General features: G+C 48.7%; 1 protein-coding gene across 1 annotated transcript in view; it reads left to right on the top strand.

Moving 5' to 3' along the window:
- LOC108571309 (polycomb group protein Psc-like) overlaps positions 1–4,447 on the top strand; it is a 5,630-nt gene extending 1,183 nt beyond the window's left edge. The window contains exons 2-4 of the mRNA XM_017933316.1: positions 1,090–1,254; positions 1,775–2,364; positions 2,579–4,447. Coding sequence (XP_017788805.1) covers positions 1,137–1,254; positions 1,775–2,364; positions 2,579–4,330 — 2,460 coding nt within the window. The 5' untranslated portion in view covers positions 1,090–1,136 and the 3' untranslated portion in view covers positions 4,331–4,447. The remainder of the gene's footprint in view (positions 1–1,089; positions 1,255–1,774; positions 2,365–2,578) is intronic.
- Positions 4,448–14,707: the final 10,260 nt, after the last annotated feature.

Genomic DNA, 14,707 nt, shown 5'->3' with positions numbered 1-14,707 from the left:
CCTCCCCGGTTCTTCATTACTCCTGCCATTCCTGGTGACCCCACCTCGCCTCTCTTCTGCCCTGTTCCCGGCCTTGGCGGATCATTCACTGACCGAAATTGCTCGAACGCGACCACTGGACTATGTCGTTCGCGACATAGGCAGGTGGTCGGACCTTCCTCCTTTTCGTCGAGTTCGTTAGCCATGCGCAGTGACACTTTGGCCTCCGTTATTATCGCGCGGGAGATCTGTTCGCGCGAGCTCTAAAAACCTAGTTTTTCCAGGCGGACTTGGTCGCGTGACCGGCTCGTTTCACTGTCAAGTACCATTCACGCCAGTGTCTCATTGTCGTTTCCGATATTTCCCGACCGAACGACCAGTCTCTCTCTCTCTCTCTCTTTACCAGCAAATTTTCCTCGATCTCTCGAAGCCCGCCGGTATAGATAACGCGCATGGTCCAAAGGTTCACAGGAAGCAACGTTTTCATTCGCAACCACTTAACAGTCGCTCGCGAACAGCAACCTGCTATTAGAACACTTTGGCGCGCGCGAACCGCCCGCGAAACCACATTTTCTCGCGCATAACCACCTAGAAATTCAAATACCCACTCGTCTCTACTCTCGTTGCATCCCCTTTAAGAGATAGACCTTAAAGTCCCATCCCGTAACTCGTTTCTCTCCCCCTCTGTTGGATTTCACGAGATATTTCATTATTCTAAATATATCGACGGCGAGCAGAAGTCTCGCGTAAATGGAAATCGCCGCTCCAAATGTATTCTAACGCGATTACCTACCGGCGCGTATTCCCCCCTTGTACGGGACTCTACTTGCATTTCGGAATCCTCCGGCCATTATTAGAATACGCATCGATATCGCGGAACGTCGGTATTAATGCGTGCGTAGCGCGATTTAATTTTAGATAAGCGAGAGATCGGCTGTCTCGTGTAACGATAAATTGTCCGAGACGCGTATAAGAAAGGGAAATACCACGTCGAATTCATGTGACACGCATCAGCCGGCGAAAACATGTTGTGTTGTAATTAAAAAAAAAAAAGAACAATCTCTTAATCACCGCCCCTTGGTCTCGCGGATTAACAATCGGATGGCACAGCTGTTTCAGAACCGAGCAGAAGCAGAAGCAGAAGCAGCAGCAGCGACATGGAGGCGCAGGAGAGGGAGAAGCCGCTGGTTAAAGACTTGAACGAACATATCGTGTGTCCTCTGTGCAGAGGCTACCTCATAGATGCAACGACACTCGTGGAATGTCTACACTCTTGTTAGTATCTCTTTCTTACCAAATTAAACAATTCTGTTTCGAAAGTAAGCAAGTAAGCCTTGCCCGCGACCAAGTTGCATGTCATCCACCAATTACCATTCATTTGCAATGGAAAAATGTCGGATAATAGGAGAGTTGCCGATGTCGAAATAACGACGCGTATTCCGTAACGTAGATAGCTCCAACAACCGCATCTACTTCGCGTGCGTAAAATAGTCCGTACGCTCGTCTGCTGCCCCTCTGGCAGGGTGGTTAAATTCGAGGAGGGTGACTAACCGCGCGCTCCCGCTCTCCATTTCGCGCGTTCCAATACTCCCGTAACTAACGAGGATTCGAAAAAACGTTAGCAACGAAAAGTTCCCGAAGCAGCGTCGCTCTTCGACGACGAACCAAATCTTTGGTGAAGATCTGTCTCGCTGCGAAGAACGTTGAAAAAGGATGCTGCTTCGGAACTTGTTGTCGTTAATCTAGCAAACGATAAAAACGTTGGGTAAAGTACAAGGATACGGGCGACACTCAGTTTGCAGAGGCTGCATAGTGAGACGACTGAGCAGCGGTGCCAGAGCGTGTCCAGTGTGCAATGTCGCAACGTCTCCGCCACTCTTGCCGGACGTGAAATTGCAACGACTCGTGTACCTCGTGGTACCGGGCCTCTTCCGGTCGGAACTCGAACGAAGGCGCCACTTCCGGCTGGTTAACCCACAATGCCCGCCGCTGGCCCTTCCCTTGGGTGCTCTGGATTTAACCTTGGACGATTTCGTCAGCTTGAGTTTGTGCGAGCTCGACGAACCGGAAGTAGAAGAAGTAGAAGAGGCGCACGAACCGGAAAACCGTGGGTCACGGCATCGAAGCAACGCCGACCAGACGAAACAGGGGGGCACGTTTCGTGTTAGGAATACGAGATATCTGAAATGTCCGGCAGGAGTGACAGTCCGACACCTGGTGCGTCTGTTAATGCTGAAGAGAGGATGGGGGGAGGCGAATTTTCAAGGAGCAAACGCCAACAGGATCGAGATGCTGTGCGAGAAGAACAACGAGCTGGTTACTCCTTTGATTCTGGACCAATCTTGGACTCTACTGGACCTCGCCTGTATATTCGGCTGGAAGAGAGTGAGTTTTCTCCCCTGTCATTTGGTAGCACCGTAATTTCCTTACTTTCTCTACGTCCATTTTACTCGTAACTATGTCGATGCTCGATCATTTACCTATCGCGGTATTCTTAATCACGTCCTACTGCGTCAATTCTACCTACCTACAGCGAGGTGTCTCGTGACTCGTGACGATGCAAGATACCATAGGGGTAGCGATCATTTTTACGTTACAGGAGGCACCCATGAAACTGTACTATCGCGTGGTAAGGAAGGACGACGCTGTCTCTGTCTCGAGAATCAGCCCTTACAACGACGACGACTCCGCCAAGGATACCACGACCATGGAAAATATTCAGAGGCCGCCGACACCACCGCCGAGTCCTAAACCCGCCCAAGAATGCGAAGTCGAGGCTCGTAGGATTTTAGAAAGTAGCACAGAGCCACCTCGATCTTTGGAGAGCAACCTGGAGCGCGACAAGGAACCGAAAACGAAGAAACCCCGGTGCGAGGTGACTCCTGTGATGAGGACTCCCGATCTCGTGCCGATACAGACCACTCACGCACCGGAGAGTTCGAAAACTAAAGAGCTGGCAAGATTGGAGCATCGTAAACGTAGGAAACGGCGAAACAAGAGAGTGATCGCTGAAATAACCACCACACCGAGGGAGGATTTGTTGAAATTGAAGGTTCGATTGACGCCATGTCCACCGAGGATCACATCGAGCACTGGAAGTGGCCAGACCAAGGAGAAACTGCTACAGATGAGAGCAGTTAGAAGAGAGAAGATCAAAGCCACGACGATAAGCCAGCAACGCTCGTCTGGCGTCTTGGTTCGAGAAGAGGGCGCCAGTTCAAAGGAGAATATTGGTGAAACAGACGAAACCATAGAAGAAATTATAGATAGCATACCCGACGAGGTTGTAAGAATCGCACAAAATATAACCACTCAAGGAGAAGAGGCGTCTGCGTCGGTGGAAAGGGTCGATCAGAAGAACGCGGCTTCCAGTTGCAGATCCACGCCTAAGAAAGACGAAGCTGAACCGGAAGGTGCGAAAACAACGGAGCAAGCTGACGCAGAACGTCCTAAGAGAGACGAAGAGATCCTACGACGATTGGGACTGGTGGCAGTGAACGAAGCCGGCGATAAAACGAAGCAACGTGTCCAAAGTAGCGGAGAAAAGACCGACAATTTGGACAGAGAGAAGCTCGAGAAGCAACTACGCGAGAGCAAGGCCAACAGAGTGAGAAGTTTACTAGCCGAGAAGCAAATGCGTGACGCGTTGAAGAGCATAATGTCAAAGACAAAAGAGGATCATCCTACAACCGCACAGGTGACCACTCCACCGAAGAAGAAAGGTCCTCCGCCATTGGCGCCGCTACGTGTCGCAAAGCCTTCCGGTTTCGCCACGTCCAGCGCCATTTTGGAACCGAACAATTCGAAATACGAGATCCCGCTGGACCTGAGCAGCGGCGGAACCGTTCACAATAACGTTCTCGACTTATCGGCCAACCTGTTGACCAGCAATTTCATCTCCACCTCGCCCTCCTCGTCCTCGTCCTCGTCGCCCTCCTCCTCTTCGTCGTCGTCGTCCTCTTCGCCCTGTTTGGTGCCCTTGTTAAATCCAAGAACATCACGAACCGCGCTCACCTCCGGAGGACTGTTAAGAGGAAACGCGAAAGACTTGGAGCAACGACGAGGTCAAGATTCCAATCTGGTGACACTTTCTGACGCTGCTGTGTCCCTGCTAAGTGGCTGCATCACAGACAAGAACTCGGTCGATCCTTTGGTGCTCAGCTCGGCCAATCTCGCGAGCAAAGTGGCTCTTCGAATACCGCAACCTCATCAAAGAATCTCCGGTTTTGGAATGAAAATCAAACCGAACCTAAGCATCCGGCATATCCCGAATCCTCAGGCGGTGGTCGCCTCTCAGTACAGGAATCAAAGAGTTAGTTACTTCAACACAGCCTCGCAACAGCCACCGTAAGAAAAGAAACACCATCAGAGGATCGCTCTGTCCCTATATCCTCCACACCTAACTTCCTAACTATTGATAATTCTTAACGCTATCGAGTGGAAACGGAGATTCCTATGTGACCAACCCAAAGGCTGTACGTTACCATATATTTGTCACCTCCTCCTTCCCCCTCAGCTTCCTATAACGTTTTGTAAAACGTGACGAGTTTCGCGTGGGTGTGAAGACACACGGTACACCCGGTAGCATGAACTAGAACGGCTCGGCTCGGCAAGTGAAAGTGAAAGAATGATTGCATCATTTGATACCGGTAAGAGTAAATGAAACGAATTATAGCCGAAGAATCGTTTTGGAATTCACGCGAGTGCGCGTTACCGTGTGTCTGTCTTGCTCTCGAAGAAGGAACGATGGTGGTATCCAAGTCCGTTGTTACCTAGATATGTACTATTAAGCTACTACGTATGTTTGTAATGCATGTATGTGTGTCTATGATCAACCATTAAAACGCAGATTATCTCATTTGTGTCTTGAACTGAGAAATGAATTATACAAGAAGAGCCGAGGAATTTGATGGTTCTTGGTCTATCGGCGATAGCAAAACGTATATAAACGTATATATGGTTAGGGGTTGTAGAGAGGATAGTGGGTGAATGGTTTTAAACACGGTGGATGGATGACGGATTAAGCTTTCCCTTGTGCCCCACACCCACACAAGCGTTGTCTCTTCTCCTTTCTTTAGAACGTTAGAGAAAATATGTACTTCATAGAGATGCCAAAGAACGCCAGAGAACGTGTGCAATGTATTAGTGCAATTTAATTATCGTCTATTATCAATATGATATAATAATACAAGCGATTTATTGCGGCGGCGTAACAGGCCGAACTTGGTAACTTCACGTGGTAACGGGTAGCTGCTAAAATCGTTACGGTTCAAATAACGCGATTTTCGGGGACGAATGCAATTTCAGGAGAACGCCTGATTAGAAATCGGAGTTTTCGTTTTCGTAAAGCTTTACCTATATACTTTTAATCGTACGCTCGATTCTACATAGGTATCGAGATGTACAGTTGAAATACCTACAGGTGAATCGGGAGTTTAAAACGTACGTACGATTCTACAATAGGAGGTCGTAATCCTATGTAAACGAAGTTTTTATTTTACTAAAATGTAAACTCATATCGCTGTTATTGATTTATGAATAATATATATGTAGGTATTATCGTCTGAGATCGATGCGATCAAGTGCTTCGGAGACGCTGAGAACAGAGAGAGAGAGGCTCGTTATGCGACGATTTTTAATACTGTATCGGAATTTGTACACTCGAATAAGTGACCGCTCCTGTTCGTGCAAAGGACAACAATAAAGACGAAATTTGATTTAAAAGGAAATCCAGATCCTACTCGAACGATCAGAATAATTCAGCGTTAACGGTATATAGGCACACGTCGATCGAGCATGCGTGTTGCGTAAAAAAAAGAATATAATTATCGAATTAGAGTCAAGGTGGGTATGTTAGAGTACAGGTCGAAACGAAGTTCGATGTAGAGGAAAGACGTGAACGGGAGAAGTATTCCTAATAACGAATAAACACAGGTGTGAACCTAGCCACGAAGTTGGACGTTTGAATTAGTAACGAAATTTGCGTCAATTAGTTCTATGGTTACCCGGTAGAAAGAAGAATAAAAAAAGGAAAGAAAACAAATGGGGAACCACGCGATTTCGACTAAGCGAAAAATCAAAAAAACTGCCAGTTTTAGGAAAGTGAGGACTACACGTTATAGGGCCAGTGCTCGTTAGAATTTACAGTAAACTAAAAAGGGACCCAGATTTTTACATATTATTTTTCTACGGTCTTTTTAAACGGAATCGCGTTACGTTCTACCCTCATGATCGATCATAATTTACCCATTGACCCGCCAATTTTATAGCGCATCCACGTCGAACAAAGTGGTAAGTCGTTCATTCGAGCTGATGAGTTACGAGAGGAGATAACGTAGCCAGGAAGATTTTAATATCTGATTTGTTTCAAGAATGAATAGCTGCCACGTAACTGTACGTAAGTTCTACTTGAAATATTAGCCCATTGTTCGAAGCAACACATACTCATGTACTTCCTTGTTAAACGACACGAGAAGGAACAGCAGCGCCGATGTAAATCGTATCTAAAGTTACAATTCGAAAAGACTTGAACGCCCAGGTATGTAGCCCGATACCTGGCGCGATAATGAGGGATCAAGAATACTTTTCCGACTTTCGACGTCTCGAGGATTATTTCTTGAAACTATTGTGCCCAAAATATTCACGTATCCGTAAGCTTTAGAGCGTCGAGAGAAATAATAAAGGGAAAAAGTGAAGAGAGAGAGAGCGATCTGTGCGATCGAAAAAAAAAATTTATGCGAATGTTTTAGATTTTAAAGAAAGGTTATTATTAAAATTATAAGGGAAAAAGTGAACATGTTGTTTTGGATAGTCGCGAAGCCTATTACACGGAGCAGTTACGCGCGATTTTTGTTTCGGGAGATTTTAGAATTGTAATGATAAGCGTGGTCGGTTAGGCTTCGAAAGCATCGTCGTGATAACTTTACGGCATACAATGCGATTTATTACGCAGTTACTGTCGATAATTATTGCCATTGATACTACATATATAACACAGTACAGTATTTCCATGATAAACAAGCTGTGAGTTGTAATCGAAACTAGAAATGTCAATAATCACTAACAATACAGTTATTCATATATGTATCTAAACCTTCTCAATTCCCTTCTTTTGTCTTTGTTCCTACGTTCTGTGAAATCTTTTTCTTCGTCGTCACTTATAAAACGGTCCTAAAATTGCCAATTGTTTCGTTAGCGCGTTGCGGTATTGGATCGACTGAGATCAGATTCCTAAGAATACAACGCACCGTGCGCGATGTGTTGAATCAAAATCAACGGAAGAAAGGTAGATTAAGTTGCAAGATAACCCAGGCTATAAGTGCGTATTATATTACTATGCCATTGATCGTTCGAGTATCTAATTATTCACTCGGTTATCGCAAGGCTCTCCTCGTTTGGAAATTACCCGGTTACACCTTGTCGTCGAATATCAATCGGCGATGTATTTGTTAACGCTAATTAGCTAGCGTGTTTAATCCGATATTTTGTTAAAATTGTTTTTGAGAAATCATGTTATTGTACATCCAATCAATGTACGATCATTGCTCGTCAATAAATCGTAATCTGTATTAACCATAAACCAATGTGCATTCCACTTTATTCAACCCCTCTGACCTTACATTACACAATATTACATAACTTGTTCAATCCAGACGAAACGATATCGAAAACGTATTCCCGAAATTAGAAGACTTCTATGAAAGTAAATGCATGCAAGAGATGGCGGAGTGAACCAATCGGTTTTTGGGGATACGCCATTTTTGCGTTCGTACGGAAGCGAAGCAGTCCCTCGTGCACCTACTCAACCTGATGGAACACCGTACTCAATTTTTGAACGAATTAACAGCTCAGCACCCTAATAATATTCAACGTGAGATCGATGCGAACCCTCGCAAGACGTTATGGGGGGTACCAGCAATATTAGGCACGATACTACAAAAGCCACGTCAATACAGGTAAACAACAATGGCTAAGGTGTAGAAGCAACGAAGAAAATTTGCCAAATAACAGAGGTGGTCCGTAATGGCGGAAATAAAAGTGGCGAAGGATACGCTGTTCCCCAGGTAAGTATATCAAACTCCCCCGATTTCTTCAGCAGCTTGAGCTGCAAACAGGGTAGCAAGAGGTATCGAGGCAGGTATAGGGCCCCGCGATTGACCTTCGGTGCCGAGGTAGGAGGCAGGGAACGAAGGTACAAAGGCAAGGAGGGTACGAAGGATGCCTACCTTCGACAACCTACGTTAGGTACGGGAGACGTGGAGTCAGCCTGCGGCCGCGGGCCACGGAAACTCGACCGCTGATTGGCTACAACCTCCCCCAGGGAAGTGCGTCGAGAGCGTCGGAAGTGAAGAGGGGTGAGCTTGCCTAGAGCGAGCCGTTTGCACACGAGGCGAAAGGTTCTCTCTCGAGGAACATCGTGGCTCGATCCGTAACCAGAATCGTGCATTCGTTCGTATGCATCGTGTATAGTCGACTTTCACGGTAACCACGTCCCTCTCGCTCTAACGATCCAGCTGTCTCCCTTTCTCCACGATAATCTTCCGATTTCGGTCTCCCTCTTTTCTTCTCGCACCCTGTTGCCCCGGTCGGTACGCACTAATGCCGCCACCCCTTCGATCCCTCCACAACCTCCCGTTCCATCGCGGCCTGCCCTTGTCGCCTTCCATCCCACCAAGCTATCCTTTTACTGGCTTCTGTTTACGCCACGCGCGTCGTATGCACACGCTTACATCCCGAGAGAAGGAGAGGCGAAATGAAAAGAGACGGAGAGGGAAATAGCCGAAGGGGGGACGAAAAAGAAGGGGAAGATAGATAAGGTAGAAAAAAAAAAGGGAGAAAGGGTAAGAGGGGGAGAGAGAGAGAGAGAGAGAGAGAGTGATGGTGGTATAAGGTAGAGGAGTAGAGAGGAGAAGGAGGGGGGGATGGAGAAAGAGGGACGCGTCGAAAAAGAGAGAAGAGCAACGCGTGTCTGTATGAACGAGAAGGAACAGACACATGGAAAGGTGGTCGCAAGTGCGTGTAACCGACTACGAGGGATACGCACACACTGGCCCGCACCCTCCTGCTGCCGAATGTAGTAGAGAATGAATAATGTACCCACGTACAGCCGATGTCAGGAGGGGCTCCAGGGAATGTAAGCATCGGCCCGTCCCCTCCGTAGGCTTTGTAGGCCGTTTATCGAAACGGCGCGGCCGTCTGCGACAGGATTGCACGTAGGCGATTGCACGTAGGATGCCGCCGTTCAGCCTGCCACCTCTACCATCCTTCCAGGATGATCGTGCGTTAATGCTTACGCTGATCAATGAATCGATTTAGCCGCGAAACCTTTGTCAAAGGTGTCACGATAATTAAGGGACGATCGTTATCGTCGGTACGCGAGGAGAACTGTACTCTTCGAGGATCGTTACACACCTGTGACTGAAGCGAAATTACCGCGACAGCTAACGTGGAAGAAGCGGATTTTTCTCTATCGAGAGAGAGTCTTTTCTTACAAAGGGGCGAAATGACTGGCGTTCGATCGACACACGCAAATAGGTGGAGTAGCAGGAGGCGAGGAAAGAGAGAATTGGCCTCACGCGGCTCCACGAAACACGTGGAAGCTTTCCCAAAAGCGTATATCGACCGATAACGCGGCGCAGGCTCACTGGAGATCCTGCACCAACACCGACCAGCCTACGTACATACACATATGTATCGTCTGACTGAATGTTCGGATCGGGCCGCCCACGTATTACCTACAGGTTCTATATAGGAAAGAAGGGAACGATTCGCGGAACGGCCTCGACAAAGAACCAGCCGAGGAAGCGGAGAAAGGACCAAGGGAAGAGATAGCTAGCTTAGCCCATCTAGCGGCGTCTCATTCGCTCGTGATTCGAGCCGCGTTCCAACAGCTAAACGACCGACCATCCGTCCCAAAGCCCTCCTGGTGGGGATAGCCCTCCAAGGGATCCATCCAGAGAGAGAGAAAGCTTCGGGAGGAAGCCCACGGTCGCTGTTTTCGAACCATGTATACCAGAGGGGAGAGTGTGTGCACGGGGTTGGAGGGGAAAAGGAACGTGGCACGCACCATGCGAATATTTTCGTCGGCATCCTCCGACTGTTCGCCAAGAGGTAGAAGGGGGAACACTGTTCTTAAAGTACACCCAGGGAGTGTCAGGATTGGAAGGTCGATTGCCGTGGTGGGAGTACGCTGTTAGTTGCCTCATAGCTGACTGGTGTAATTAAAAACGCCCGTAATTAATGCTTCCTCGTGATCCGGCGGTCGTCGCCGCTTTTTCCACGGCATGTCACCGGAACTTGCGGTCTTCTCGATACCCGAGTCCCCGGTGAATTTCTAAATGTGCACGTATGGACCATTTCGTCGGGATTTTTTAACCACAGAGATGTGATCGTGGTACGCATGAATGCGCTCATTGTACACTGGAGAGATTAATTATGCATATCGTCGCGGTGCATTCGATGCACAACGAAGACGGTACTCGTATCGCTTCGATACACCGTATTTTCCATTTAATTTTCCTATCGATCGGTTCTTTCGTATCGAGGCTGCACGAAACGGAGTCATCACCTACCGCCATTTTGGTCCACATAGTTTAAACCGGCGGAATTCTTGGACCTTCCCCAGGCGCGATTAACTTTCAGCTTCTATTTTTAATCGGTAGCTCGCTGATTAGCTAATCTCGTCGACTACCAGTCGATGATAATTTATCGGATCCTTGGTCGGATCTGCGTCTCGAATACGATAACGCGATTGAGTTTTTGTCAAAAGGATTGTGCCGTTCGCGAGCCGTGTTTCACGCTTGACCAACGCCAATCTCTCTAGATTTCTAATAATAACCTTAAGAATCGCCAAGATTACATGTCCCCGGTGAGACGAAAGCGTTGGCGGATTGAAAGATTATTCGACAGCGCAAGCGCGCCGTACGCGCAAATAGCGAGCGGGTGCACGTCACGGAGATCTGTACGCTGTACTTGCACACGAAGACTCGCATTCGGACACTTAGATACGCAAATGCGAACATCCACGCATTTGCACACACCTGCCATTGTTTATGCTCTTTCCTTCGCCTCTGCTCCTTCGGAGCAAAGAAGTCGCAAACTACTAGATCAAACAACCAGAGCTGAACACCGTTATCTCGCCTTTACCTACGAATATTTTTACCACAGATCTTCTTCGCAGGTCAAACTTCACGTTTCGTGGCCGTAACTCGTGCATGTTCGCCGATACAGACTTTTACGTAGAATCAGTTTAATCGGTGGAAGACGGAAACTCTCGTTCTCAAGTAGAATTTCTCGAATCAAAGTGCTCGAACAAGAGGTAGAAGGTAGCCTACGATATTTACGGATGATAAGAAGCGAAACGGATGTACGATCAAGGTCCAGATTAGATATCCATCCCGACGTACCCACGCTTGTTTTCGGCAGGGACCAAAATGGCGGAGTTTAGAGTAGGTACAAGAACCCTGCGCCGCTCGGCGACGCGAACATTCAGATTGATCGTGCGACAATTGTCAAGAGCGGTATTAGACGAACAGTATTAGCAATCGCTGATGCACTCTTTGGACAAATTTTTGTCCGATACAACCGACTACAAAGGTGTGTATTTACCCGTTTGTAAGTGGAGTTCATGCGTTACTACTCGCTTCGAAAGACTTACAAAACTATCGTCTCCTGACCAGTCGATCTTCCTCCGAAAGTGTCGAGGATCGAACAAGACTCTTAATTACCTCTTCCGAACGATTTATTAGGAAATCGAACGACGAGTAACTGAACGAAGAAGCCTGTACACTTCCATTAATTAGCGTATGTAACGGGGGACAGGGTTTCCTGCTGGCATCAGGTACTGGGGCGAAGGGAAAATTTCTACACAATCGCCACGCCCATCGAAAGCGTCTTTGGAAAAGTGCACAAGCCGACTCGACGACCATGTCGGAAGGTCTCCTTTTACTTTCTTCCCATTTTTCCCAGTCCTAGAATTACCGCAACGTCTCTCGTGACATCGTTACAAATTTCATCCCACGTTCCTCTTGCTTTTTCCCTTTTTACCGTACGTTCTCCGTATTCGCTACGATAAATATGCAACCCTGTGGCAAGAAAGGTCCCCGGGAAGACGATAAAAGACCCTTTACCGAATCGAAAGTGGAGGTCGCGTAATAAAACCCGGCGCAGACTCGAAACGGAGAGGTGTAACCGGGTAATCCGAAGTGTAAAGCCGCGGTATCGCGGCGCACACGTGAAATTAACATCCGCAATAAAAGTCCGTTGGTTTCCTCGTAATCTATCTGGTTTTATCCGGCGGTTAGGTGGCCCATTCGCCGGCCAGGCCAGCCGGGGCACACTGGTTTTCCAGGCTGAACGGGTTTATCGCGCGTTCATTCAAACACACGCGGAAATTCATCTGGCCGGGTCTCAAGTGCCGATTTCCGTTTTACCGTCTACCGTCTACCGCCGCCGCCACCACTCGTAATTGGAGGTTACACGAGGCAGGCAGGCAGGCAGCGGTGGAACGATGAAAGAAACGAAGGAAGGAGGAGGAGGCAAAAGGATGATCGGTGGGTTCTCGAGCTAGGGGGTCGTTTCTCTCGGGGAGAAGAAAAGGGTGAGGTATCGGCGAGCACGAATAGAGGGGAGTTCTGGTAACGCGGCTGGTAACGCGCGGGGTGATCCCCGATGGGGCGAAGGGGGAGGAGGTGAAGTCGACTCGCTGGTGAGTAGTACTGTGTTAGTGTAAGGGTATACGTAGCACACGCTGGAGGGGGAGGGGTGGCCAGAAGCGCGCATAGAGGAGAGTGGAGATAAAAACGACTCGTACCACAGGCAGGCAGGCAGACAGGCAAGACAAGGCAGGCAGGCAAGGCAGGCGAGTCAGGCGAGGCAAGCTGACACAGGCCAGGCCAAGCTAGGCATACACAGGCTACCCACAGGCGAACAGAGAGCTGAGCAGAGACACGATGCTCGCCAACGAAGGGGCAGGAAAGAGAGTACATACATACTACTAACCAACCGAGAGTGCAAGTAAGAGGTATAGAGAGGAAGAGAGAGAGGATTGTGCGCGACGGAGGGGAAGGGACGAAGAGAGGAGTGAAACGAAACGGCAGGCGTAGCGAGAACCGTGTATAGAGCCTGGAGGACAGGAGAGAAAGACTGGAGGGGATGAACGAGGGGAGCGCGGCAAAGGGATGCAGGGAGCCCAGCGATGGTTAGGGGGGCAGAGGGGAAAGGGCATATCCCACTCGGGGTTTCAGTTTAGTTTGGCGTGAGACGCCGTGCTGTTCGGTGGTTAACGTGCCTGTCCCCCCAACGTTTCGTTCCCAACGTTCGATGTCGTTCATTTCCGCGGAGCTGTAGTTTCAGAAAACGCCACCACGTATTCCGCGGCGCCTTCGTACGGCTCTCACCGTATTCCTGACTAGCCGTGTAACTCGTCTTCGTCGTCGTTCCCGTTCTCGTTGCCGTCGTTATCGCTCTTCGCTTCACCGTTAAATAGGTTCGTGCGGTTTGTCTTCGCCTGCCTCGCCGAGTTTCTAGCTGGGCAGAGAGTTTCGGGGACGGAGAGGGCTGCCGCTTGGTTGTGACGGAAAGGTGAAAGTAAAATCCCACGTCGGTGGAGGTTACTCGAATGCCAGGGAAGCTGGTTGTACGTCGCGAAATCGCGTATATATCGGGCACGCGACGTCGTGGTTGCCTGAACAGCAGCAGCGTACAGCTCGGGAGAGGGAGATCACCGTGCTGCACGAAGAAGAATACCGTGGCGATAGCGACATCGCGTACTTTCCTCTACGGTATCGTTCGAGCCAGACATCGCTTTGTGTACGTACGGGACCAGTATGCTACTACTCTACTACCATAGAGGATAGCGTTAGCCAGTCCGATTCTCGCATGCTAGCACGTAAGTACACGCACGCACACACTACCAACCAGATATAGCGCTTTCCAGTGGGTATACGGTTGTGTGCACGTAGAGACCTACTCGCCGGTTGAATGCTGAGAAACAACAGGGAGAAACACTGGGCAGGGGAGGGGGAGAAAGAGAGAGAGAGAGAGGGAGAGAACGAGAGCGCAAGGGAGACAGAGAGAGAGAGAGACGGAGAGGGCGGTTTCCTCCATCTTTTTCTCCCTCCCTCCCCCTTCTTCGTTATTACTCGTTTACCCCTCTCTAGCTGATTTTTCCTCATCCTCTAACGTTTGCACGCGTCTTGCTCTCGTACACGCGCACTCTCGTGTATTTATGCGTTTTCTCATATTCGCGCTGCCTCCTCTCTCGTCCTCGACGAAATCGCTCGGTATGCGTTCGAGATACGCCGTAACGATGGAATAAACATCGCGACTCGCGAACGGGGGGGAACGCGATCGTGTCGATTTTTCGAAGAGTAACGAGATCGAGAGACCCCGACCGGCTTTCAGTTATCAAGCCCGCTCTTTTTTCGATGCCTATTGTCCGAAATCGGAGCTGGTAACGGTGCCAGAGTAGATTTCCAGTGGAAAAACTCTCGTGTCCGTCGCTTTTGTATCAGCTCGTGCAAATGTTCCTTGTCTATACGCGATATACGCGAGAAAACGTGTCTCTACTGATTAATCAGCTGGCTGGCTTCGACAACCAGATCGCCGTGAAACGCGGAATACGAAAGCGGCGGAACAATAGGCGGGAAATTCCTCGTAATGGATGAAATCAAGTTCGAAGACCTTTGTTGTCGTTGTCGACGTCGTTAATTAGAAACCATCGTCACGT

The sequence above is a fragment of the Habropoda laboriosa genome, unplaced genomic scaffold (assembly GCF_001263275.1).
Source record: "Habropoda laboriosa isolate 0110345459 unplaced genomic scaffold, ASM126327v1 scaffold57, whole genome shotgun sequence".
NCBI classification, from domain to species: Eukaryota; Metazoa; Arthropoda; class Insecta; order Hymenoptera; family Apidae; genus Habropoda; species Habropoda laboriosa.
The sequence above is the reverse complement of the archived record's forward strand: the minus strand, read 5'-3'. Positions and strand labels throughout refer to the sequence as shown.